Genomic DNA, 25817 nt, shown 5'->3' on the forward strand with positions numbered 1-25817 from the left:
GATTCCAGGCAATATTTCCGATTTCTTAAGTGTTTTACAGCGAAAACACAATATAGCATTATATTAGCTTACCACAATAGCCAGAAACACAAGCCATTCCCCAGCAGCAAAAGTTAGCGATCGTAACAAACCAGCAAAAGATATATAATTTTTGACTAACCTTGATAAGCTTCATCAGATGACAGTCCTATAACATCAGGTTATACATACACTTATGTTTTGTTCGAAAATGTGCATATTTAGAGCTGAAATCAGTGGTTATACATTGTGCTAACGTAGCATCTTTTTCCCACAACGTCCGGATATTTTTCTGGCACTCACATATTCTGACCAAATAACTATTCATAAACATAACTAAAAAATACATGTTGTATAGGAAATGATAGATACACTAGTTCTTAATGCAATCGCTGTGTTAGAATTCTAAAAATAACTTCATTAAGATATGCAGTTTACGTTATGGCGAGAGCTTGCCCAAAACCTGGCCGCAACATACTAGTACAACATGTTCGACAGATATATGAAATAACATCATAAAATGGGTCCTACTTTTGATGATCTTTCATCAGAATGTTGTACAAGGGGTCCTTTGTTGGGAACAATCGTTGTTTGGATTTAGAATGTCCTCTTCTCGAGTCAATTAGCACGGAAAGCTAGCAAAGTGGCTAACAAACGCAGACAACGCAACACGCCTAACGTCCTGAAAAATTTCAATAATCTAATAAAACTATATTGACTTTATTACTTTACGATGATATTGTCACATGTATCAAATAAAATCAAAGCCGGAGATATTAGTCGTCTATAACGACAGCTGTACAGAAGGCAAAACCAGGTCCCTTCGCGCGCTGTCCAGAAAACAGGAAACTGGTGACACGTCATACAAAGAGCATTTATTCGAGCCCAGATCAAGTTATACACTCAATTTCTACTCTCACTGCCTGTCGACATCTAGTGGAAGACGTATGAAGTGCATGTATTCTAATAAATATCAAGGACCTTTATAGGCAGCCCCTAGAAGAGAGCATCGATTTCAGATTTTCCACTTCCTGTCAGGAAGTTTGCTGCAAAATGAGTTCTGTTTTACTCACAGATATAATTCAAACAGTTTTAGAAACTAGAGAGTGTTTTCTATCCAATAGTAGTAATAATATGCATATTGTACGAGCAAGAATTGAGTACGAGGCCGTTTGAAATGGGCACCTTTTATCCGGCTACTCAATACTGCCCCTGCAGCCCAAACAGGCTAGTCCTACTCCAGACGACTAGATAAGGTAAAACACCGCCTACAACGGTTCTGCAGTAAATCTTTGCAATCTAAAGTACTTCTCTGCCGCTGCCACCAAAACCTCTATTTTCTGTGACTTTCAACCCATTTCTGCAGTACAATTAACAACCATGGCTATGAATGCTAAAAATCACACTTTACTGAAGCACATATTATTCCCATCACTCTCTTGATCTCTGCCTACTCACATAAATCCACTCAGGATCCCTCACCCTGTACCCATGTGTCAGCATACGGCACTTTCTCTACTACTCTAACCCTGGCAACCTCAATCAGCCTTTCTCTCACCGGACATCTCTGATCTCCATGATCACCCCCACAACTAACACACAATTTTCTCCACCGATGTGTGTACCACATATTCCTTCGTCTCATGACCATTGTGGCTGCTTCGCGTGATGTTTTGTTGTCTCTACCTCCTTGCCTTTTGTGCTGTTGTTTGTGCCAATAATGTTTGTACCATGTTTTGTGCTGCTAACATGTTGTGCTGCTGCCATGTGTTTTTAACATGTTGTGTTTCTACCATGTTGTGTTGCTACCATGCTGTGATTTCACGTGTTGCTGCCATGGTATGTTGTCTTAGGTCTCTCTTTATGTAGCGTTGTGGTGTCTCTCTTGTCGTGCTGTCTGTTTTGTCCTATATTTTATTTTGTATTTTTAATCCCAGGCCCCATCCCCACAGGAGGCCTTTTGCCTTTTGGCAGGCTGTCATTGTAAATGAGAATTTGTTCTTAACTGACTTGCCTAGTTAAATAAAAAATGCCCTCCTGCACACCTAGGCATCTCCCTCTTACACACTGCTGCACTATGCCCATAACCTTGACACCTAAAACACCATAATATTTTCATAACATAAACTCTCACGGGATACCTGACACTTCCTACCTTGACCTTATCTGCTAAAGACTCTGCATCAAAACTCAGCATGCCAGGGCCTCCCGGGTGGCGCAGTGGTCTAGGGCACTGCATCGCAGTGCTAACTGCGCCACCAGAGTCTCTGGGTTCGCGCCCAGGCTCTGTCGCAGCCGGCCGCAACCGGGAGGTCCGTGGGGCGACGCACAATTGGGCTAGCGTCGTCCGGGTTAGGGTGGGTTTGGCCGGTAGGGATATCCTTGTCTCATCGCGCTCCAGCGACTCCTGTGGCGGGCCGGGCGCAGTGCGCGCTAACCAAGGGGGACAGGTACACGGTGTTTCCTCCGACACATTGGTGCGGCTGGCTTCCGGGTTGGAGGCGCGCTGTGTTAAAGAAGCAGTGCGGCTAGGTTGGGTTGTGCTTCGGAGGACGCATGGCTTTCGACCTTCGTCTCTCCCGAGCCCGTACGGGAGTTGTAGCGATGAGACAAGATAGTAATTACTAGCGATTGGATACCACGAAAATTGGGGAGAAAAGGGGATAAAAAAATAAATAATAATAATAATTAAAAAAACTCAGCATGACATATAATTTCTTCTCCGTTTCCCCACCATATCTACATCTCACCAAACAGCGGTGTCACAGACATTGGGAATCTTCACTTTCAACAGCTCCTCAATACTTAATGCCACCCCTGTTATTACTCCTTTCAACGGCGCCCTGCTCCGGAGAGCAAAGCACTAATCTCGTAATCCGGAGCCTACCTAACCCAACTCAACAGTCCCCAACCTCTCCTCCACCCAACCTGACACCACATATGTATCAACCAAAAAGCACGGATCCATTTTCTCGGCAAATCTCACTCCCACTGTGCCAAAATCATCCTTATCATCCTTGGGACGAGACCTGAACTCAGCAGTCCTCAGCTTCCGGCCCCAGCTTCCGGCAGGGCAAGCCGGAGGGGTAGGTTTCGGGTTGAGAGCCAGACCCTGTCCCCCGGTACAAACACGGGGGCCTCACTGCGGTGGCGGTCAGCACTGCTCTTCTGCCGTCCACCGGCTTGCTTAAGGGATTCCTGGACGGCTCTCCAGGTCTCCTTGGAGCGCTGCACCCACTCCTCCACCGCAGGAGCCTCGGTCTGACTCGGATGCCATGGTGCCAGGACCGGCTGGTAGCCAAACACACACTGAAATGGTGATAGGTTCGTAGAGGAGTGACGGAGTGAGTTCTGGGCCAACTCCGCCCATGGGACGTACCTAGACCACTCCCCTGGCCGGTCCTGGCAATATGACCGCAGAAACCTACCCACCTCCTGGTTCACTCTCTCCACCTGCCCATTACTCTCGGGGTGATAACCGGAGGTCAGGCTGACTGAGACCCCCAGACGCTCCATAAACGCCCTCCATACCCGGGACGTGAACTGGGGACCTCGATCAGAGATGATGTCCTCCGGGACCCCGTAGTGCCGGAAGACATGGGTAAATAGCGCCTCCGCAGTCTGTAGGGCTGTAGGGAGACCGGGCAACGGGAGGAGTTGGCAGGACTTAGAAAACCGATCCACAACAACCAGGACCGTGGTGTTTCCCTGAGAGTGTGGAAGATCGGTCAGGAAATCCACTGACAAGTGAAACCATGGCCGTTGTGGAACGGGGAGGGGCTGTAACTTCCCTCTAGGAAGGTGCCTAGGAGCCTTACTCTGGGTGCACACCGAACAGGAAGAGACATAGAACCTAACGTCCTTAGCCAAGGTGGGCCACCAGTACTTCTCCCTGAGACCCCGCACTGTCCTCGCCACACCCGGATGACCCGAAGAGGGTAGTGTGTGAGCCCACCGAATCAGTTGATCACGAACACCAAGCGGCACGTACTTGCGACCAGTCGGACACTGAGGAGGCGCAGGTTCCACCCGTAACGCCCGCTCGATGTCCACCTCCCATACCACTCGTGCCACCAGCGTAGAGGCTGGAAGGATGGGAGTAGGATCGGTGGGCCGATCCTCCGTGTCATAGAGACGGGACAGCGCGTCGGCCTTCGTGTTCAAGGAGTCTGGTCTATAAGACAGTCCAGAGCACGACCCGTCAGGCAGGAGACGAGGGCACTCACCCTCTCCTCATCCGAGGGAGTTGGTTTCACGGTAGCCAGGTACAGCTCGAGTTGGAGCAAAAACCCCTGGCACCCAGCCGCCGCTCCATCATACTCCCTAGGGAGCGCAAGACGAAATGTGCCCGAGACGGATGCGGAGGGAGGAGAAGGTGGAATCGTCGGAGGAACCGGAGGTGAAGAGAGGAGACCACTCCTCTCCCATCGGTCCATTCTCTCCATCATCTGATCCATCGCCGATCCTATCTGATGAAGGACGGTGGTGTGATGAAGGACGCGTTCCTCCATCGATGGAAGGGGGTTGGCAGCTGTTCCTGCTCCTGCTGACTTCATTTGAAGGTGCGGGATTCTGTAACGATCTGGGTGTAGTGGGTGCGAAGTCAGGTGCAGGAAGCAGAGAGTTCAGTGGTAGTGCTAATTTAATGCACTTAACGGTGAACATAAGCCACCCCACAAAACACAGGGCGCACACAAAACAAATGCCCCAAAACCGGGGACTGAAACAGTCCAGCAAAACCCACAAAACACGAAACACGTATACCTCTAACGTGTACCCTAGTTACGCAAACAATCCCGCACAAATAGCAGGCGGGCCTGCTGGGTAATATAGCCTAACTAATTAACCAAACACAAAACAGGTGAAACCAATAAACAGAAAAGGGGAAAAAAGGATCAGTGGCAGCTAGTAGGCCGGTGACGACGAGCGCCGAGCGCCACTCGAACAGGAAGGGGAGCCACCTTCATTAGGAATCGTGACACACGATGACCTCTGATAGTGCCGCACCGGTTGATGTACACAGTCCCAGCCGATCTATCCCCAGGGGTACGCGCAATGCCGTCGGGGATACTCCAAATAAAAATGTGATATATATTTTTATCTCGCCTGAGTAGCCTCGTTTCACTGCCAAAAATAAAATTAAACCATCTAGTGTTCAGCGAAATAACACAATGTCAAATACAGGTAGCCTAGTCAAATAATTTACATCCAATCACATTAACCATTACTCTCTCGCGGGAATTCTACTAAAGATCCGTATGTAGCCAAACGTAGCTGCTGCTCATTCCGTTGGATAAATGGATAAATCGTTCAAAAAAGTAAGGCCAAAAGTAAGGCCAAAAAGTAAGTCCATAGTACTACACCTGCACCTGTCGAAAACACAATGTTCTGCTTCCACGAGCACATCCAATGATAGCATCAGTAATTCTAAATTTGTTGTTAGCCCAGCTAGCATGGACACTGACAGTTGTGAACCTGATGCAGCCGAAGAGCTACTGCCCCCTTACCCGGGAAAGCACTGAACAATAGACAGGGACGTTGGACCATTGAAGAGGCGCAAATATGATGAGAACTACATTGATTTGGAGTTTATTTATATTGGGAGTAGTGCCTTTCCTCAGTCACCGTATGTCATATGTGCAAAAGTACTACCTCACAACTCAATGAAACCTCCACTATTGTGCAGACATTTCTAAACGAAATATGCCAATTTGAAAAATAAGCCACTGGAGTTTTTTTGAGCGAGAATTAAGACGACTTTCGAGTAGTAAGCCATGTAATAAAGCAACGGATACCACTCCGGGATCCGGGATCATTTTTTTACCGCAAAGATAGCTTTCACAAAACCCACAAAGAGATAAAAATAATCACTAACCTTTGAACAACTTTATCAGATGACAGTCTTATAACATCATCTTATACAATACATTTAGGATTTGTTCGAAAATGTGCATATTTATAGCTACAAATCCTGGTTTTACATTGGCGCCATGATCATAAATGGCTCCAAAACAGCCGGGATAATTACAGAGAGCAACGTGAAATACAGAAATACTCATCATAAAACATTTATGAAAAATACATGTTGTACACATAATTAAAGATAAACATCTTGTGAATCCAGCCAACATGTCCGATTTTTAAAATGTTTTACAGCGAAAACACAACATATATTTATGTTAGCTCACCACAATAGCCCAAAACACAACGCCATTCTTTCACCGCAAAGATAGCTTTCACAAAACCCACAAAGAGATTAAAATAATCACTAACCTTTGAACAACTTCATCAGATGACAGTCTTATAACATCATGTTATACAATACATTTATGTTTTGTTCGAAAATGTGCATATTTATAGCTACAAATCCTGGTTTTACATTGGCGCCATGATCATAAATGGCTCCAAAACAGCCGGGATAATTACAGAGAGCAACGTGAAATACAGAAATACTCATCATAAAACATTTATGAAAAATACATGTTGTACACATAATTAAAGATAAACATCTTGTGAATCCAGCCAACATGTCCGATTTTTAAAATGTTTTACAGCGAAAACACAACATATATTTATGTTAGCTCACCACAATAGCCCAAAACACAACGCCATTTTTTCACCGCAAAGATAGCTTTCACAAAACCCACAAAGAGATAAAAATAATCACTAACCTTTGAACAACTTCATCAGATGACAGTCTTATAACATCATGTTATACAATACATTTATGTTTTGTTCGAAAATGTGCATATTTATAGCTACAAATCCTGGTTTTACATTGTGAACATGGCGCCAATATGCTCCAAATTGTCCAGAGAAATTTTAGAGAGTCACGTAATCTAACAGAAAAACTCATCATAAACTTTGCTGAAAAATACATGTTGGACATATAATTAAAGATACACTGGTTCTTAATGCAACCGCTGTGTTAGATTTAAAAAAATAACTTTAGTAAAAAGCACAGCATACAATAATCTGAGACAGCGCTCAGCCATTCTCCGCCATGTTGGAGTCAACATATTCAGCAAAAATACGAAATAACATCATAAATATTCTCTCACCTTTGATGAACTTTCATCAGAATGCAGTGCCAGGAATCTTTGTTCCACAATAAATCGTTGTTTTGTTTTAGAATGTCCATTTCTTCTGTCGAATTAGCAAGTTTGATGCATGGAACGAAAAATTCAAAAAGTGATAATAAAAGTCGAATAAACTGGTCAAACTCAGTTGAGAATCCATCTTTAGCATGTTTTTCTCGTATGTATCCAATAACGTCCCAGATGGAGCATTTCTTCGTGTCTACCTAAGGCATTGCAGACAACGATATGGTGCACCCAGGTGCGCAGCAAAATACTGCCAATATGGGTGACCTGTCACTCCAAAAGCTCTCATTCGGTCCCACATCAGGCTAGACACCTCATTCAACGTTCTACTGCCTGTTGACATCTAGTGGAAGGCGTATGAAGTGCATACATATCCATAAATACAAGGCAATTGAATAGGCGAAGCCTTTCACAGAGACCCATTTCAGAATTTTCACTTCCTGTTTGGAAGTTTGCCTGCCAAATGAGTTCTGTTTTACTCACAGATATAATTCAAACAGTTTTAGAAACTTCAGTGTTTTCTATCCAATAGTAATAATAATATGCATATCATATGATCTAGAACAGAGTACGAGGCCGTTTAATTTGGGCACTATTTTTTCCCAAAGTGTAAATAGCGCCCCCTATTAAGAAGAAGTTTTAATAAGAAGGGGCTAGAAGCGTCTTATATGGTGAGCTACCGAGTGGCTGGGACAGGCAAGCCCCATACTATTCCTGCTGCCGTGGATATGGCTGGAAAATATAAAATTAGATTAGATTTTTTTGACAATGCTGGGGGAAAAGGCACCAAAAAGTATACAGACAATGCCTTCATCAAACAACACTGTTTCACAACGCATCAGTCACATGGCAGGAGATGTTTTGAAATAATTACTGTTCCGCATACAAGCCAGTGAATTCTATGCATTACAGCTGGATGAGTCAACAGACGTGGCGGCCTGACACAGCTCCTGTATATGTCCGTTACGTTTATGTGGGGTCAATTAAAGAAGACATCCTCTTCTGCAAACCACTGGAAACCAGGACAACAGGAGAGGATATTTTTTTAAGTACTGGACAGCTTTATGATATCAAATGGACTTTGGTGGTCAAGATGTGTGGGTATCTGTGCTGATGGCGCAAAAGCCAAGACAGGGAGACATAGTGGAGTGATAACGTGCGTGCAAGCAGTTGCTCCCGACGCCACTTAAGTACACTGCAGCATCCACGGAGAGGCTCTTGCTGCCAAGTGAATGTCTGACAGCTTGAAATACATGTTGAACACTATAGTGAAAATGGTTAACTTTGTTTAAGCAAGGCCCCTGAACTCTTGAGTATTTTCTTCACTGTGCAATGATATGGGCAGCAACCATGTAACGCTTTTACAACATACAGAAGTGCGCTGATTATTAAGGGGCAAAGTATTGACATGTTTTTTTAAATTGAGAGACGAGGTTAAAGTTTTCTTTACTGACCATAACTTTCACTTGTCTGACCGCTTGCATGATGACGGGTTTCTCACACGACTGGTCTATCTGGGTGATGTTTTTTCTCGCCTGAATGATCTGAATCTAGGATTACAGGGACTCTCCGCAACTATATTCAATGTGTGGGACAAAATTGAGGCTATGATTAAGAAGTTGGAGCTCTACTCTGCATTAACAAGGACAACACACAGGTCTTTCCATCATTGTATGATTTTTTTGTGTGAAAATTCACTCAAGCTTCCGGACAATGTCAAATGTGATATAGCGAAGCACCTGAGTGAGTTGGGTGCACAATTACGCAGGTACTTTCCCGAAACGGATGACAAACAACTGGATTCGTTATCCCTTTCATGCCCTGCCTCCAGTCCAATTACCGATATCTGAACAAGAGAGCCTCATCAAAATTGCAACAAGCTGTCACGCCCTGACCATAGAGAGCCCTTGGTTCTCTATGGTGTAGTAGGCCAGGGCGGGACTAGGGGGTGTTCTATCTTCATATTTCCATGTTGTTTTTTGTATGGTTCCCAATTAGAGGCAGCTGGTAATCGTTGCCTCTAATTGGGGATCATATTTAGGTAGTCATTTTTCCCACCTGTGTTTGTGGGATATTGTTTTGTGTTTGTGCATGTGCACCACGTCTTTCACGTTTCGTTATTTGTTTATTGTTTTTGTTTAAAGTTTTACCGAAATAAAGATGTGGAACTTCAATCACGCTGCGCCTTGGTCCGCTCATTACGACGATCGTGACAGAATATCCAACCACGAAAGGACCAAGCAGCGTGCCATGGAGGAGAAGGTGTTTTGGACATGGGAAGAAATCATGGGAAGACACGAGACCCTTCCTTGGCGGGAGTCGCCAAGGTGCATAGGGGGACAGCGACAACGCCAGGGACTACGGCCACAGAAACCCCAAGATCTTTTTTGGGGGGGGGGGCACGAGGGGTGGCCGGTCGAGCGGAGGAGAGTGCCAGAGTCCACCTGGGAGTCGATTGAACAATGTGAGGAAGGATACCGGAGAGAAGAGTTAGCAAGGAGTAGGCTGCAGCGCAGGCGGAATGAAGAGCGGGTCATCAGTCCGGTGCCATCTGTGCCTGCTCCACACACCAGATCTCCAGTGCGCCTCCCCAGTCCGGGATGTCCTGTGCCGGTTCCTCGCACTCCTCGCCATGAGGAGCGTGTCGTCAGTCTGCTGCCAAAGAAACCCCACGATTGGGGGGGCACATGGAGCTGGCGGCTGAGCCGTGGGAAGAGCCAGAGACCGTCAGGGAGACGATGGAGAAGTTGGGAGAGAGAGAGATGAGAGAAATGCTATGTAAGTGTGTTCTGCACGGAACCCGACCTGAAGAGCCTGTCAGCAGTCTGGTGAGTCCTGTGCCAGCTCTCCACACCCTTCCTGAAGTGTATGTCACCAGTCCGGTGCCACCTGTGCCGGCTCCACGCACTCACCCTGAAGTGCGTGTCACCAGTCCGGTGCCACCTGTGCCGGCTCCATGCACCAGGCCTCCAGTGCGCCTCCCCAGTCCAGTAGGTCCTGTGCCAGCTCCACGCACCAGGCCACCAGTGCGCCTCCCCAGTCCGGTACATCCTGTGCCAGCTCCCCGCACTCTCCCTTAAGTGCGTGTCACCAGTCCGGTGACACCTGTGCCGGCTCCACGCACCAGGCCTCCAGTGTGCCTCCCCAGTCCGGTACGTTCTGTGCAAGCTTTTGTGCAAGAATTTGTGAGCAAGGAGGATTACAAACCTGACTCAGTTGCACCAGCTCTGTCAGGAGGAATGGGCCAAAATTCACCCAACTTATTGTGGGAAGCTTGTGGAAGGCTACCCGAAACGTTTGACCCAAGTTAAACAATTTAATGGCAATGTTACCAAATACTATTTGAGTGTATGTAAACTTCTGACCCACTGGGAATGTGATGAAAGAAATAAAAGCTGAAATAAATAATTCTCTCTACTATTATTCTGACATTTCACATTCTTAAAATAAAGTGGTGATCCTAATTTACCTAAGACAGAGCATTTTTACTAGGATTAAATATCAGGAATTGTGAAAAACTGAGTTTAAATGTATTTGGCTAACGTGTATGTGTCACGATCGTCATGGGAAGAAGTGGACCAAAGCGCAGCGTGGTACGTTTAATGAACACCGATAACAGCAAAACAAATTACGAACGTGACGTTCTGCAGGGCAAAATAAGAACCAATGCAAAAATAAGAACCCACAAATGAAAGAGGGAAAAAGGACTGCCTAAGTATGATTCCCAATCAGAGACAACGATAGACAGCTGCCTCTGATTGGAAACCACAATCGGCCAAAAACAAAGATATAGAAAACATAGAAATAAAGAAACTAGAATGCCCACCCTAGTCACAGGGCGTGACAGTATGTAAACTTCCGACTTCAACTGTATGTAAGATGGCTAAATAAAGAGCAACATTTTTGATGATTATTATTATTATTATTTGTGCCCTGGTCCTATACGAGATCTTTGTCACTTCCCACGAGCCGTATTGTGACAAAAACTCACACTCATTCTGATGTTTAATAAATGTATATTGTGTGTGTGTGTGTGTGTGTGTGTGTGTGGCAGGCTTACAATGATGCCAAAAAACAACATTTGAGTGTGCGCTGACCCTGGTGCTAGAAGGGGTATGCAGCTGGAGGTTGAATGTTTTGAAGGGGTACGGGACTATAAAAAGTTTGTGAATCACTGCGCTAAAGCAAGTTTGTAATTTGTTCCATTGCTAGGGGGATAATGATTGGTTTCTTGTATTTTCCAAGCCAAATACTTAAAACAAACTTTTCAAATTATGTCAAATGAATTGATGTCATATGATTGACCTGGATAATTAAATACATTTTTGGGACATAAATCATTTAAATGTTTTTCCATTGAACAGTCTATCATAGTTGGTGCTATGATATGACCTTCATCAAGCCTTCAAATGTTTGTGTCCCACTTTAAGGCATAGTTTGGGATTTTGACGTCAGATGAACTTGTGGATTCCATTTTTATGTATCTTTGCCCAGTATAAAGAAAGTTGCACACAGATAAATAAAAAGGGTATCCACGAGTTCATTTGACTCTGGGGAAGTAGATAATGGGCCTCATTGTCAAAATCCCGAACTATCCCTTTAAGGTGAAGACAGTCTTTCCCCACCACAGCCCAACTATGCATGAACAGCCCAGTGGAAACTAACTCTGACTCACCACAGTGATCCTGTGACTCACCAGTGGTCCTTGCCCACCATTTTGGGTAACAGCTTGAACTGAGACAGGTCTTGAGAGAGGGAAGTATAAGAAATAGGTTATGCATCACAATGTGTGTGTGGGGGTGGGTGGGTGTGTGTGTGTGGGGGGGGGGTGGGTCGGTGTGTGGGGGTGGGTGTGTGTGTGTGTGGGGGGGGGTGGATGGGTGTGTGGGGGGGGGGGTGTAGGGGGGTGAGTGGGTGCAGCAGCACCATGTGCTAATAGATATGATTGATTGACAGTTTTTATAACAAGTTAAGAGAAGATGCTTTCATTCTTAACTGAGTTTATAAAATACATGATAAACTGGGTGGTTCAAGCCCTGAATGCTGATTGACTGACAGCTGTGGTATATCAGACCGTATACCACGGGTATGACAATATTTATTTTTACTGCTCTAATTGACAGTTTATAATAGCAATAAGGCGCCTTGGGGGTTTGTGGTATATGGCTAATATACCACGGCTAAGGGCTGTATCCAGGCACTACGCGTTGCGTCGTACTTAAGAACATCCCTTAGCCGTGGTTAATTGCCTTATTGCTTAATTATAAACTGGGTGGTTCGAGCCCTGAATGCTGATTGTCATCCCCTTGTGACTTATAGACGACTAGCCTACATTTCCTTCATTATCAGGGATCATATACTACTGTCATGAGATGGAATTACTCAGACAGACGATGGCAGTATAACACCAATACAAGATAATAATATATTCTACCTCTGTCACCCAGGAGCAGTATCCATGTAGTCTAGTCAATTACAATAAGTATGTTATCTCATTAATTATCTCCTTAAAGTGTCAATCAGCAGTTAAAACAATAATAAAGCGTACTCCACACTCCTGTTTTGGTAAAAAGCTGAGGGATGGGGCTGAAGAAATGTAACCACTCTCAAATTCATAGACAGAGTTATGGATGCAAAGACTGGCCATCCTTGATATTAACATTTTAGTTTTAACCATGTTTAGAAGCTATATAGTGTTTTTTTACATTAACTTTGTTTCCAAACATTGGAGTGAAATAACTTATATTTTGGGTTCTGATGGGGTACGACAATTTAACTGAGCTCATGAGTAATTTATAAGTTATATTCTTCAAGAATCATTAATTCGTAAGTCCCAAAACGTATGAAGCAACTGCAGATTGCCCCTTTAACGAAGCAGGTGAACAGCAATTATGTGACTTTAGTAGTTTCAGTTTGTTAAAGTCTCTCTAAGATCTAAAAGCACAGGGAGTTTTTTCTTAGTAGCCTAAGTTATTCTAGATAGTTAGTTAGTTACTGTGTGAGTCATACAGCTTGTGTGTTTAGTGCCTAAAAGCACCACAATCATTTTTTAAATTCTTTGCTACTTTGCAAGCCTTGTAATATAAGCATGGGCATAGACACCTGGCTATGTGTTACAGTGTAGGATTAATTAATACCCAAGACAATTGTCACTGTCCAGAGCAAATGAGATGGCACTAATGTGTCTTAAGCCATTCGCAGGTGTCCAATGGTATGGGAGAGGGGCGGGCTCATGCACGTCTATCTGTGTTGGTCACAGGTGAGGTCACAGAGCACAACATGGTTACAGGTAATGTTATTGTTAAACTTAGCTGAATAGTTTGCATGCATGTGTTAATGGGGAGTGTGTGTGTGTGTGTTTAACTTAAGCAAACTGTTTAGGTAGGCTATTATTATTTATTTACCAAAGAACTAGTTTGATACCGAGCCAAAATTGTTGGTATCTTTTGTGTGTCTCTGTTGCATCTCTCTGACCTCTTAAGGATCCTCTTTAGGTCCATGATAAATATCCGTGAGCCTAATTATAAAGTGGTCTTGATACGAATCCCTTTATGGGCTTCATATCGTTCGTCATTGCGCTAATGTTTTATATGCTGAAGTCACCTTTTAAGTTATTCCTATACTAAAATAACTTTTGACTAAATTGGACTGAATTGTTTACAAACTTCTGAAATAGCAAAGCCAATATAAGGTATGTCATCAGCACTATTATAGAGGGGGCTCCTCTTGCGGGGCAGGTATTTAGCCAAGAGTAAAGCTTTAATTGTAATTTTTTAAATCTTTGTTTGTTTACGTAACCCGTTGCTCGAGCACTGTCCAAGGTGCTGAAGGGGAGCTGCTGAAGTGGTGCGCTGCGCATGAACTCCATTGGGCGAACGCTACAAAGGAATTGTCTACACAAATTGTATCTACTTAGGTGCAGGACTTATTCTACCTCCACTCATAATGACAATCAAAAGTAGTTGTGTATACTTGAATAAATCAAATAATCTATACTTGGTGACAGGTTAAGTGTGTCTCAAGTGAGTAGCTTTTTAGAAGGTGAGCAGTGTTTGAGATACCTCGCATTATGAAACCGTACTCCACACTATGTCACCTTTATCTTTTTAATAAAACATGAATGTTTTCGGGCCCGCTGATATCCGACTACGTCCCGTGGGAAATCATGGAAGGTTTTTTTTACAGAGTGGTGCCCGACAACGTCTCGCTTCGTAGATGGGTGAGCGGTGTGCTGGGACAGCATGGCCGAGGAGAATGGACTCAAAGGCCACTGTGGCAGACATCTTTGCCCCGGCCGCTGGACCGGAGGAAGTGGACGACCCAGTTGGAATGGCAAAAGAAGGACATCTTTCTGGATTAAAAGTGACTGATCTTGAACGGTGATTGCCATGGATGTGCCCGAAGTTCATTAACAGACAGCTCATTTTGACGTCTACAAACAAACCCAAGGATGCACTTATGGATACAAATATTGGACTATTTCAGTCCCATAACTGTGCCTGGATGAAATACTTTGGGAGTGAGGGGACTTAACTCTTGATTGATTGATTGCAACCTGACTAGTTGCCATAACTTATTTATCTCCTTTAACTAATGGACTCAATTTTATAATTTTGTTTTTTATGTCTCTACTAGCCTAATGTGGCTTTTGGACATTTCTGTATTGGACTTCACTATTGACAAGCAGTAATGGATGGATTTTTTTACTTGTTCCCTCTGTTTAACTCTTGATTGATTGATCCAGCCAAACCACCCACTAACTCACTACCCTCTACCTCTCCTCCCGTCCCCTCTGCATCTCCAGGCGAGTCCCTGGTGTGGATGAGTGTGGGAGGGGGAGTAGGCCTCTCGCCATGGCTCACTCCTCTGACTACCACAACCATAGGGAAATGACCAACGGGCGAGGACATCCTCTCCCCCACCCTCACAATGGTGGAGGCTACCCTCACCCCCACAATCACAATGGGGGAGACCACCCTCACTCTCACCCCCACAATGGGAGAGGCCACCCTCACTCCCACAATGGGGGCCATGGGGGCCAGGCTGGGGGGTCCCACTCGACAAACCGCTACATGCAGAAGAAGCATCACCGCCACAGGGGAGGCAGGTCCTCACCCATGGGCAGAGTCATCCTCATCAACTCTCCTGTCGATGGTAATAATTTTACTGTGTCTACTCCCCCTCCCACAGTAACACAGTGTTGTATGGACTCTTAAGTCCACAAAACTAAAGCCTGCTGAGCTAAAGATCCTTCATTAGTTCAGGACAATAATACATTTTACAACTCCCATATTTCTGCTGTAGCCAACTTGTTGTCAATACAGTGTTTCTACTGCATTGGATCTCAGAGTGCCTGTTTCCTCTTGTGTACAGGTGGGGATGACTGTGAAGACCTCCACACAGTGACAGTAGATAAGAGTGCAGACGGCCGACTGGGATTCAGTGTTAGAGGTGGTTCAGAACACGGACTCAGCATCTTCGTCAGTAAGATAGAGGATGACAGCTCTGCAGGTAGGCCCTATAACAGAGGGAGGGTGGTGTGTGTTGACCCCATAATGACCCCTGTTTGACTTGCAGAGCATGCAGGCCTTTACGAGTGTGTTTGTGTGGGTATGCGTTTGTGGGCTTGCGTGTGTGCATATGAATTTGTTTGTGTGTGTGTGAGTTCCTACAGTTGAAGTCGGAAGTTTACATACACGTTAGCCAAATACATTTAAACTCAGTTTTTCACAATTCCTGACATTTAATCCTAGTAAAAATTCCCTGTCTTAGGTCAGTTAGGAGCACCACTTTATTTTAGGAATGTGAAATGTCAGAATAATAGAAGAGAGAATTATTTATTTCAGCTTTTATTTCTTTCATCACATTCCCAGTGGGTCAGAAGTTTACATACACTCAAATAGTATTCGGTAACATTGCCTTTAAATTGTTTAATTTGGGTCAAACGTTTCAGGTAGCCTTCCACAAGCTTCCCACAATAAGTTGGGTGAATTTTGGCCCATTCCTCCTGACAGAGCTGGTGCAACTGTGTCATGTTTGTAGGCCTCCTTAATCGCACATGCTTTTTCAGTTCTGCCCACAAATGTTCTATGGGATTGAGGTCAAGGCTTTGTGATGGCCACTCCAATACCTTGACTTTGTTGTCCTTAAGCCATTTTGCCACAACTTTGGAAGTATGCTTGGGGTCATTGTCCATTTGGAAGCCCCATTTGCGACCAAGCTTTAACTTCCTGATTATGTATTGAGATGTTGCTTCAATATATCCACATAATTTTCCTACCTCATGATGTCATCTATTTTGTGAAGTGCACCAGTCCCTCCTTCAGCAAAGCACAAACACAACATGATGCTGCCACCCCCGTGCTTCACGTTTGGGATGGTGTTCGTCGGCTTGCAAGCCTCCCCCTTTTTCCTCCGAACATAACGATGGCTATCATGGCCAAACAGTTCTATTTTTGTTTCATCAGACCAGAGGACATTTCTCCAAAAAGTACGATCTTTGTCCCCATGTGCAGTTACAAACCGTAGTCTGGCTTTTTTATGGCGGTTTTGGAGCAGTGGCTTCTTCCTTGCTGAGCGGCCTTTCAGGTTATGTCGATATAGGGTGTTTTACTGTGGATATAGTTACTTTTGTACCTGTTTCCTCCAGCATCTTCACAAGGTCCTTTGCTGTTGTTCTGGAATTGATTTGCACTTTTCGCACCAAAGTATGTTCTTCGCTAGGAGACAGAACGCGTCTCCTTCCTGAGCGATATGACGGCTGCGTGGTCCCATGGTGTTTATACCTGTGTACTATTGTTTGTAAAGATGAACGTGGTACTTTCAGGCGTTTGGAAATTGCTCACAAGGATGAACCAGACTTGTGGAGGTCTACAATTGTGGAGATCTTGCCTCATTTCTTTTGATTTTCCCATCCCATGATGTCAAGCAAAGAGGCACTGAGTTTGAAGGTAGGCCTTGAAGGTAGGTCACAGGTACACCTCCAATTGACTCAAATGATGTCAATTATCATATCAGAAGCTTCTAAAGCCATGACATCAATGTAATTGTGATACAGTGAATTATAAGTGAAATAATCTGTCTGTAAACAATTGTTGGAAAAATTACTTGTGTCATTCACAAAGTAGATGTCCTAACCGACTTGCCAAAACTATAGTTTGTTAAAACCTCTCTGGGATAGCGGGACGGTAGCGTCCCACTTGGCCAATAGCCAGGGAAAATGTAGAGCCCCAAATTTTAAAAAAAATATATAAAATCAAACTTTCATTAAATCACACATGTAAGATACCAAATTAAAGCTACACTCGTTGTGAATCCAGCCAACATGTCAGATTTCAAAAAGGCTTTTCGGCGAAAGCATAAGATGCTATTATCTGATGATAGCACAATGTCAACAAAGAGAGAGTAGCATATTTCAACCATGCCGGCGCTACTCAAAACGCAGATATAAAATATAAAACATGCATTACCTTTGACGAGATTCTTTTGTTGGCACTCCAATATGTCCCATAAACATCACAAATGGTCCTTTTGTTCGATTAATTCCGTCCATATATATCCAAATTGTCCATTTATTTGGCGCGGTTGATCCAGAAAAAAACAGCTTCCAATTTGCGCAAAGTCACTACAAAATATCTCAAAAATTACCTCTAAACTTTGCCAAAACATTTCAAAGTACTTTTGTAATGCAACTTAAGGTATTTGTAAACGTTAATAATCGATCAAATTGAAGACGGGTCTATCTGTTTTCAACACAGGAGATAAACAAACTAACGCTACTTTCTTTAGTCTTGCGCAACTCTCAAACAGTACACATGACTTTACTCTACTTCCTGATGGCCTTCTTCTTCATTGCACAAATGAATAACCTCAACCTATTTCCTAAGACTGGTGACATCCAGCGGAAGCAGTAGGAACTGAGAACAGAGTGATTAGAATGAAAACTCATTGAACTCAACCCAATGAAAACTCATTGAACAGACAGTGACTTAAAAAACAAAAAACAAATTATGGTTAGTCCTCTGGGTTTTGCCTGCTACATAGGTTCTGTTATACTTACAGATATGATTCAAACAGTTTTAGAAACTTCAGAGTGTTTTCTATCCAAATCTACTAATAATATGCATATCTTATATTCTGGGGATGAGTAGAAGGAAGTTGAAATTGGTCACGCTTTTTTTCCAAATGTGAAAACTCTGCCCCCTATCCTAGAGAAGTTTTAAGAAATTTGTGGAGTGGTTGAAAAACAAGTTTAAATGACTCCAACCTAAGTGTATGTAAACTTCCGACTTCAACTGTATGTGTGCGTGTGTATACATGTGTATGTACTGTATGCGTCAGTCAGTCTGTGCTTAAATCCCTTCGTCTCACCCCTCCAGAGCAGGCAGGTCTCTGTGTAGGGGACAAGCTGGTGGAGGTGAATGGTATCAGCCTGGAAAGCATCACTATGAGCAGTGCTGTGAAGGTCCTGACGGGGAACAACAGGCTGAGGATGGTGGTGAGACGTGTGGGGAAAGTCCCTGGTATACGCTACTCCAAGGAGAAGACTACATGGTGAGAGGGCCTAGTGTAGTGTACTGTACTGTACAGTCTTAGAAAAAAATACGATATCTAGAACCTAAAAATGTTCTTCAACTGTCCCCATAGCAGAACCCTTTGAAGAACCATTTCTGATTCCAGGTAGAACCTCTTTGGTTCCAGGTAGAACCCTTTTGGGTTCCAGGTAGAACCCTTTCCACAGAGGGTTCTACATGGAATCAAAAAGAGTTCTACCTGGAACCAAAAAGGGTTCTACCTGGAACCAAAAAGGGTTGTCTTATTGGGACAGCTGAAGACCCCTTCTGGAACCCTTTTTTCTAAGAGTGTACTAAACTGTTATATTATGTCACGCCATGTACTGCGCTGTACTGTTATGTGATGTAATTAGACAGTTCCTAATGTAATGGTTAGTTGAGACAGGGACACGTGTGTAAATGAGTGTAGTTGTTAATCAGCATTCAAGTTCAAGTGCAACCTGATTAGTTCAAGCCACCTGAAGCACTGGAGTAGAGTGAGCGAAGTATGGGTAATGAGACAGGCTGGTATCTTAGACTAGACGTAACATTGTAAATGAAAATCCAAATTAGTATGATATGTTATGTTAGGTATGGTTACATAAGACAGAAAGTTACTTTAGGAAAAACTAAAAGAGGGTGGTTGGTTGGGGTAAACACGAATGTCTAGCATCCCAAGGGTTGAGTGTTCAATCTCATTATGGACAACTTTAGCATTTTAGCGAATTAGCAACTTTGCAACCACTTACAACCTTTTAGCTACGTTGCAACTACTTAGCATGTTAGCTAACCCTTCCCCAAACCCTAACCTTAACCTTAGCCCTAACCTTAACCCCTAACCTAGCTAAAGTTAGCCACAAAATTGGAATTCATAACATATCACACGAAATGGATGATGGACATTTAAATGCATACATGTACCATACTAAATGTTACATGTCATACTAATTTGAGTGTCCCAGACTTTCATGTACTATGTTACGTCTACCTCTGAGTCCAGATTTCAGGCAGGAGACTACCTGATGCATATGATCAGTACAACAACAACACTATACAGAGCACAGGAGGTTGGAGGTACCTTAATTGGGGAGAACGGGCTCGTTGTAATGCCTGGAGCGGAATTAGTGAAATTGTAGCAGATACATCAAACACATAGTTTCGATTTGTTTGATTCCATTCTATTCGCTCTGTTCTAGCCATTATTATGAGCCGTCCTCCCCTCAGCAGCCTCCACTGTTACATAGTTAGTGTCACCTGGTTCCATATAATATGTATCCAGTTTTGTGATACAGAGTGTATCGTATGCATCAACAGTGTGTTAAATGCATCACGATCCTTTTTAAATTGATCCCATTAGGCTTATGGTTTGTGAATTCTTTATAAGTATTACGTTTTTCATAGTGTCTCATCAATAGAACTCAATGTAGAACAGCTAGTATTATATCCCTATGGTTACATCAGTATGATGCGTCACCACTAGGTTATCTTGCTGCTGAGGGATCTTGGTTTCATGGTGCACGACTAGATGGATTTACTCTATGACTATGGCTATTTGACTAATTGATAGGAAGGCCAGAACTCACTGGGGAATGGGGCTGCTGTTGTGTGTGTGTGTGCGCATGTGTGTGAGTGTTAGTAGCTGAGGAGGGAGGTGTAGTATGTAAAATTAAATCTGATTTGAGGATGGGGGGGGGGGGGGCAATGCAAATAGTCTGGGTAGCCATTTGATTAGATGTTCAGGAGTCTTATGGCTTGGGGGTAGAAACTGTTCAGAAGCCTCTTGGACCTACACTTGGTGCTCAGGTACCGCTTGCAGTGCGGTAACAGAGAGAACAGTCTATGACTAGGGTGGCTGGACACCGCCTGGTATAGAGGTTCTGGACGGCAGGAAGCTTTGCCCCAGTGATGTACTGGGCCGTACGTACTACCCTCTGTAATGCCTTGCGGTCGGAGGCCAAGCAGTTGCCATATATGGCAGTGATGCAACCAGTCAGGATGTTCTCGATGGTGCAGCTGTAGAACCTTTTGAGGATCTGAGGACCCATGCCAAATCTTTTCAGTCTCCTGAGGGGGAATAGGTTTTGTCGTGCCCTGTTTACGACTGTATTGGTGTGCTTGGACCATGTTAGTTTTGTTGGTGATGTGGACACCAAGGAACTTGAGGCTCTCAACCTGCTCCATTGCTGCCCCGTCGATGAGAATGGGGGCATGCTTGGTCCTGTTTTTCCTGCAGTGAAAAATCATCTCCTTTGTCTTGATCAGGTTGAGGGAGAGGTTGTTGCCCTGGCACCACACGGCCAGGTCTCTGACCTCCTCCCTATAGGCTGTCTCGTCGTTGTCGGTGATCAGGCCTACCACTGTTGTGTCATCGGCAAACTTAATGATGGTGTTGGAGTCGTGCTTGGCCGTGCAATCATGAGTGAACAAGAGAGTACAAGAGAGGACTGTGCACGCAACCCTGAGGGGCTCCTGTGTTGATTATCAGCGTGGCGGTTGTGTTGTTACCTATCCTTACCACCTGGGGGTGGCCCGTCAGGAAGTCCAAGATCCAGTTGCAGAGGGAGGTGTTTAGTCCCAGGGTCCTTAGCTTATTGATGAGCTTTGAGGGCACTATGATGTTGACCGCTGACCTGTAGTCAATGAATAGCATTCTCACATAGGCGTTCCTTTTGTCCAGGTGGGAAAGGGCAATGTGGAGTGCAATAGAGATTGCATCATCTGTGGATCTGCTAGGGCGGTATGTAAATTGGAGTGGGTCTAGTGTATGTACATATCTGTGTGTGTTTGTATGTACAGTATGTTTATGTACATATCTAGCATGTGTTTGTTTCTGCAGGGTGGATCTGATCCAGAGGCGTATGGTAGTAGAGGAGAGTGGCCGTACTCCTTCAGATGCCAGTTCAGACAGTGTTCTCCGTAGGATGGTTCACCTCTACACAACCTCAGACGACTACTGCCTGGGATTCAACATCAGAGGGGGCAAGGAGTTCGGACTGGGCATCTACGTCTCTAAGTACGTGGTCCTGGGGAGGTTGTTACAGGTTGTGAAGGTTTATGTTCCCACCCATCACTAGATTAAACTGCTCAAGCATACAACACTGTTGCTCTCAACAACAACAAAATACAGTGGAGATACCTGTTTGTAACATGTAAATATATTCAGAATTGACTTGTGGGAGACGTGAGCAGCCCTTATTTGAATCTGAACTCTAACTACTGGATGGTAACTATCAGAGAACAATGTTAGAACAACGTTAGAAGCGCAGAGCAATACAAAACACAACTCAAAACAACCGGCCATCTCCATGACACATCTTCCTTGACTTCTTTGTGTATTGTGATCAGGTTGGACCCTGGGGGTCTGGCAGAGCAGCATGGCATCAAGATGGGCGACCAGATCCTGGCGGCCAATGGGGTGAGCTTTGATGGCATCACCCATAGCAATGCCGTGGAAGTTCTGAAGAGCCACACCCACATCATGCTGACCATCAGGGTGAGAGAGAAGACTCATCTTTGACTGCGTCCCAAGTGGCACCCTGTTCCCTTGAAAGTGCACTACACCTGTTGGGACGCAAACTTTTTCTTTAGCTATCTACCTATCAAGTCCTATCAGATCTGTGAAGTGGAGTGAACTAGCTAGGGCAGATGGAAGGGAACATCTTTCTGAAATGAAACACAGCCATTATAAGTGCATCTCAATAGTCTAAAGTTGCCTCCACTCCTTGTCTCCTCTCCATCATATACACTGATCAATACTGTTCTCCTAAATGCATGTACATCACGGTTGAAAGTGGTACACACTAACCTTTCATATGAAACATGTACTCAATGTTCAAAAGGTTAGATCCATTTCATACCTAACAGTTGATCACGTGGTGCTCTAAGTACTCTGGCACATTAATGGATGTTGCAGTCCGTTAAACAACACCGGCTCTTCTTGCACTGTGGAGTGAGACAGCATAGTAAAGCAGCTGGCACCTAGCCCATGCATTCCTCTGTGTTTGTGTGTGTACCTGTGTGTGTGTGTGTGTGTGTGTGTGTGTGTGTGTGTGTGTGTGTGTGTGTGTGTGTGTGTGTGTGTGTGTGTGTGTGTGTGTGTGTGTGTGTGTGTGTGTGTGTGTGTGTGTGTGTGTGTGTGTGTGTGTGTGTGTGTGTGTGTATGTGTGCACGCCCAGCCCCTCGGATTCCAGTGGGCTCACTTTACTCCTCTCATCTCGGGTTCCGTGCGAGAAAAAACGCCAGAGACGACGTTCATTATTTACAAGGCAGCAAGATCAAGTTATAATCAGCAGAAAGCCTTGTTTTATGTCTCTCCTCTGCCCGCGCTAAACCACATTATGGCTCAAAATTACACACATAGGATCCGGGTTAGTTTGCTAAACGCCCTCCAACACCTACCCAGACCAAGGCCCATTGTGGAAGCTCTCAGAGGGGGTCCACTGTGACATCCGCCTGAACTGAAATGGTGGCTTTCCTTTGTGGTCTTAAGTGTAGGGATCTTAGAAGTAATCAAGTGAGACTTGTGTTTGACCTAAAATGGTGCCCTGTTCTCCATGTGGGCCTGTGCTAAGTAGCAGTATGGTGAGAAGGCATAAGCTGCCCTGGAGAGGTGGTGAATCTGGTGAGTGTCTGCCATCTTGGGTCAGGGCTCCAGTTTTTCCCTAGAGCTGTGTTTCTGTATTAATACAGGGTGTGTGTGTGTGTGTGTGTGCGTGCATGCGTGCGTGCGTGTGTGTGTGTGTGTGTGACCTCATGTGGAATTGCAGTGAGGTCCGTCAAGTCCCTAAGGGTCACTTGTCCTTGTAGCACCCACACACTTTCACTGAGTGGAAGGTCACATGTGCCCCAGAGCCAGAAGAAACTTCTGTGAGACTCTGTAAAGGTCATGAAATAGAGGCTAGTCTACTTATATCCTGTCCTCAGAACACCTATCCTAGGGTAAACGCATCCAGATATCCACATATAAGGACTGAGAACTGAACTTCTGATAAAATATTTATAGAAATGCTGTGTGTGATGATGATGATGATGAGTATGATGGAAAGAATAAGGTGGAGGATGATGATGATGATGATAGAGAACGAATATGATTATGATGATGATGTGATGTTTATCTTCATCCTAACAGGAGGCAGGAAGATACCCTGCATACAAAGAGATGGTGGCTGAATACAGCTGGCTCAGCAAAAGTATGTATCTCTCTTCTTAGTATGCTACTCACACACAGACAATCCTGAATGTATAGTAAACTAATGGAAGTACAATGAGCTAATAAGTAACATGAAAGGATTCAAACGTAAAAAATAAAAAATAAGTACATTAAACGCTTGACCTCAATGTTTATTTGAATATTCCATTCATTTCATGAAAGCTTCACCAATTCTAGAATCCCAATCTCCAATTAAGACTCTGCCAGATTCTACATTACATGACATTACATGACGTGTCAATCTAAAGTAGAGCACCGGCTACATCACATGTACTTTAACTAAATCCCTCTGCAGTATTCATCTCAGTCCCCAGATCTGATCCTCTGCTTTTTGCTTAATATGAGTGGGTCTGAAAATAGCCCCAGATTAGTGCTGTGTGTGCTCAGAGACAGAGCAGTACTCTGGGTTGGGCACGGCGTGTTACGACAGGTTGGTGGCTGGGTGGCTGGATGGGTTTGTGTCCCAAATGGCATCCTATTCCCTATTTAGTGCACTTTTGACCAGTGTCTATAGGGCTCTGGTCAAAAGTAGTGCATTACTGTATATAAGAAATAGGGTTCCATTTGGGACATACTCTCTGTGTATTTAGGTTGCTGCGATCTAAGGCTACTGAGTTGTTTATGGCTTTTATATGATTTTTCCTGATGATTCATGTAGTTGAATTGATTCTCTGGATTTACTGTAGTTAAAGCCAATGGGATTAGCTAACACAGCGGTTTGTTGTTTTAAAGTTTTGAAAGTCTCTGAAAAAGTTTGGTTACTTTTTGATCCCGTGACACGGTTAGCCTCAGTTGCTGGTACCGCTATATCTGTCCAGGGATACTGCCAACCAAAAGTTTGAAGAGATGCTTGGCGTAGCAGCTAGCCTAGCTGCTAACTAGCTCTCAAGCTAGCAAGGTTTCCTTTACAGATTGAACACACGCAGTTAGCCCTTGTGGCTGGGACAGCAGATTGACCCAGGCTTGTGGCTGTCTGAATCCCTGCTGTTTGCTGCTGTTTAAATCTTCCCTGCGACCTGCCCTGTCTTCTGGAACTGCATGGAGTACCAGCATTGGCATGCAATCCTACCATGGCATCCAAAGCCAAAGGTGGGAGTCATGGAGGGGACAGTATTTCTCTATCACAGGTGAAGGATCTTTTAAACAAACAAAAAGAGTTTGTTGCAAGCAGTTGTTACAACAAACTTGCAGCAAGATGACAAAAAACTGTAAATTCTCTCGCTGACATCAGCACTCTCTCTGTGAATCATTATTAACAATGACTGGAAAAAACGACTATCTAAAGGGACAAGCCAGGGGGATAACATTGTTGTGAATGACATACCAGCGTCTTCACATGAGAGCTTGACCGAGTCTGAGGAGAAAATATGAAAAAATGATCACTGAAAAGCTGCCGATGGATCATACGAAGATTGAGGTGGAACGCGCCCACAGGTCTGGAAAACATGTAACCAGCCTAGGTGACAGACTGAGGCCGATAGCGGTCAAGTTCCTGAGGTTTAAGGACAAGATGGCTGTTCTGGAGAGAGCCAAGAACTTGAGAGGAACCAACATCATCCTCAACGAGGACCTCTTTGAAGCTGTGTGCCAGAAGCAGAATGAACTTATCCCAACTATGAAAGCTGTCAGAGAGCATGGGAACATTGCTTACATCTGCTACGACCAGCTCATTGTCCATCCTCCCTCCAAAAAGCCTGGGAGGGATGAGAGATCCAAGCCTCAGGGTCAGTAGCTTCAGCCCAACCTCTCTTTCTCTCTCTCTCACACACAGACACAGACACACACACACACACACACACACACTTTTTTATTTTGTCTCCATATTATGTCTATCTCCAATAAGCTACCAATGCAAGGGCTAAGAATAGCCCATATTAGTATATGTAGCCTTAGAAATAAGGTTCATGAAAGAAAATAACTTGCTAACATCAGATA

General features: G+C 44.2%; 1 protein-coding gene across 1 annotated transcript in view; it reads left to right on the forward strand.

Annotated features, from left to right (window-relative positions):
• The first annotated feature begins 14943 nt into the window (after window positions 1–14943).
• LOC129859539 (PDZ domain-containing protein 7-like) overlaps window positions 14944–25817 on the forward strand; it is a 54201-nt gene continuing 43327 nt past the window's right edge. Inside the window, exons 1-6 of the mRNA XM_055929420.1 lie at window positions 14944–15275; window positions 15495–15632; window positions 18500–18674; window positions 21510–21686; window positions 22019–22166; window positions 23802–23862. Coding sequence (XP_055785395.1) covers window positions 14975–15275; window positions 15495–15632; window positions 18500–18674; window positions 21510–21686; window positions 22019–22166; window positions 23802–23862 — 1000 coding nt within the window. The 5' untranslated portion in view covers window positions 14944–14974. The remainder of the gene's footprint in view (window positions 15276–15494; window positions 15633–18499; window positions 18675–21509; window positions 21687–22018; window positions 22167–23801; window positions 23863–25817) is intronic.

Source organism: Salvelinus fontinalis, chromosome 1 (genome assembly GCF_029448725.1).
Source record: "Salvelinus fontinalis isolate EN_2023a chromosome 1, ASM2944872v1, whole genome shotgun sequence".
NCBI classification, from domain to species: domain Eukaryota; kingdom Metazoa; phylum Chordata; class Actinopteri; order Salmoniformes; family Salmonidae; genus Salvelinus; species Salvelinus fontinalis.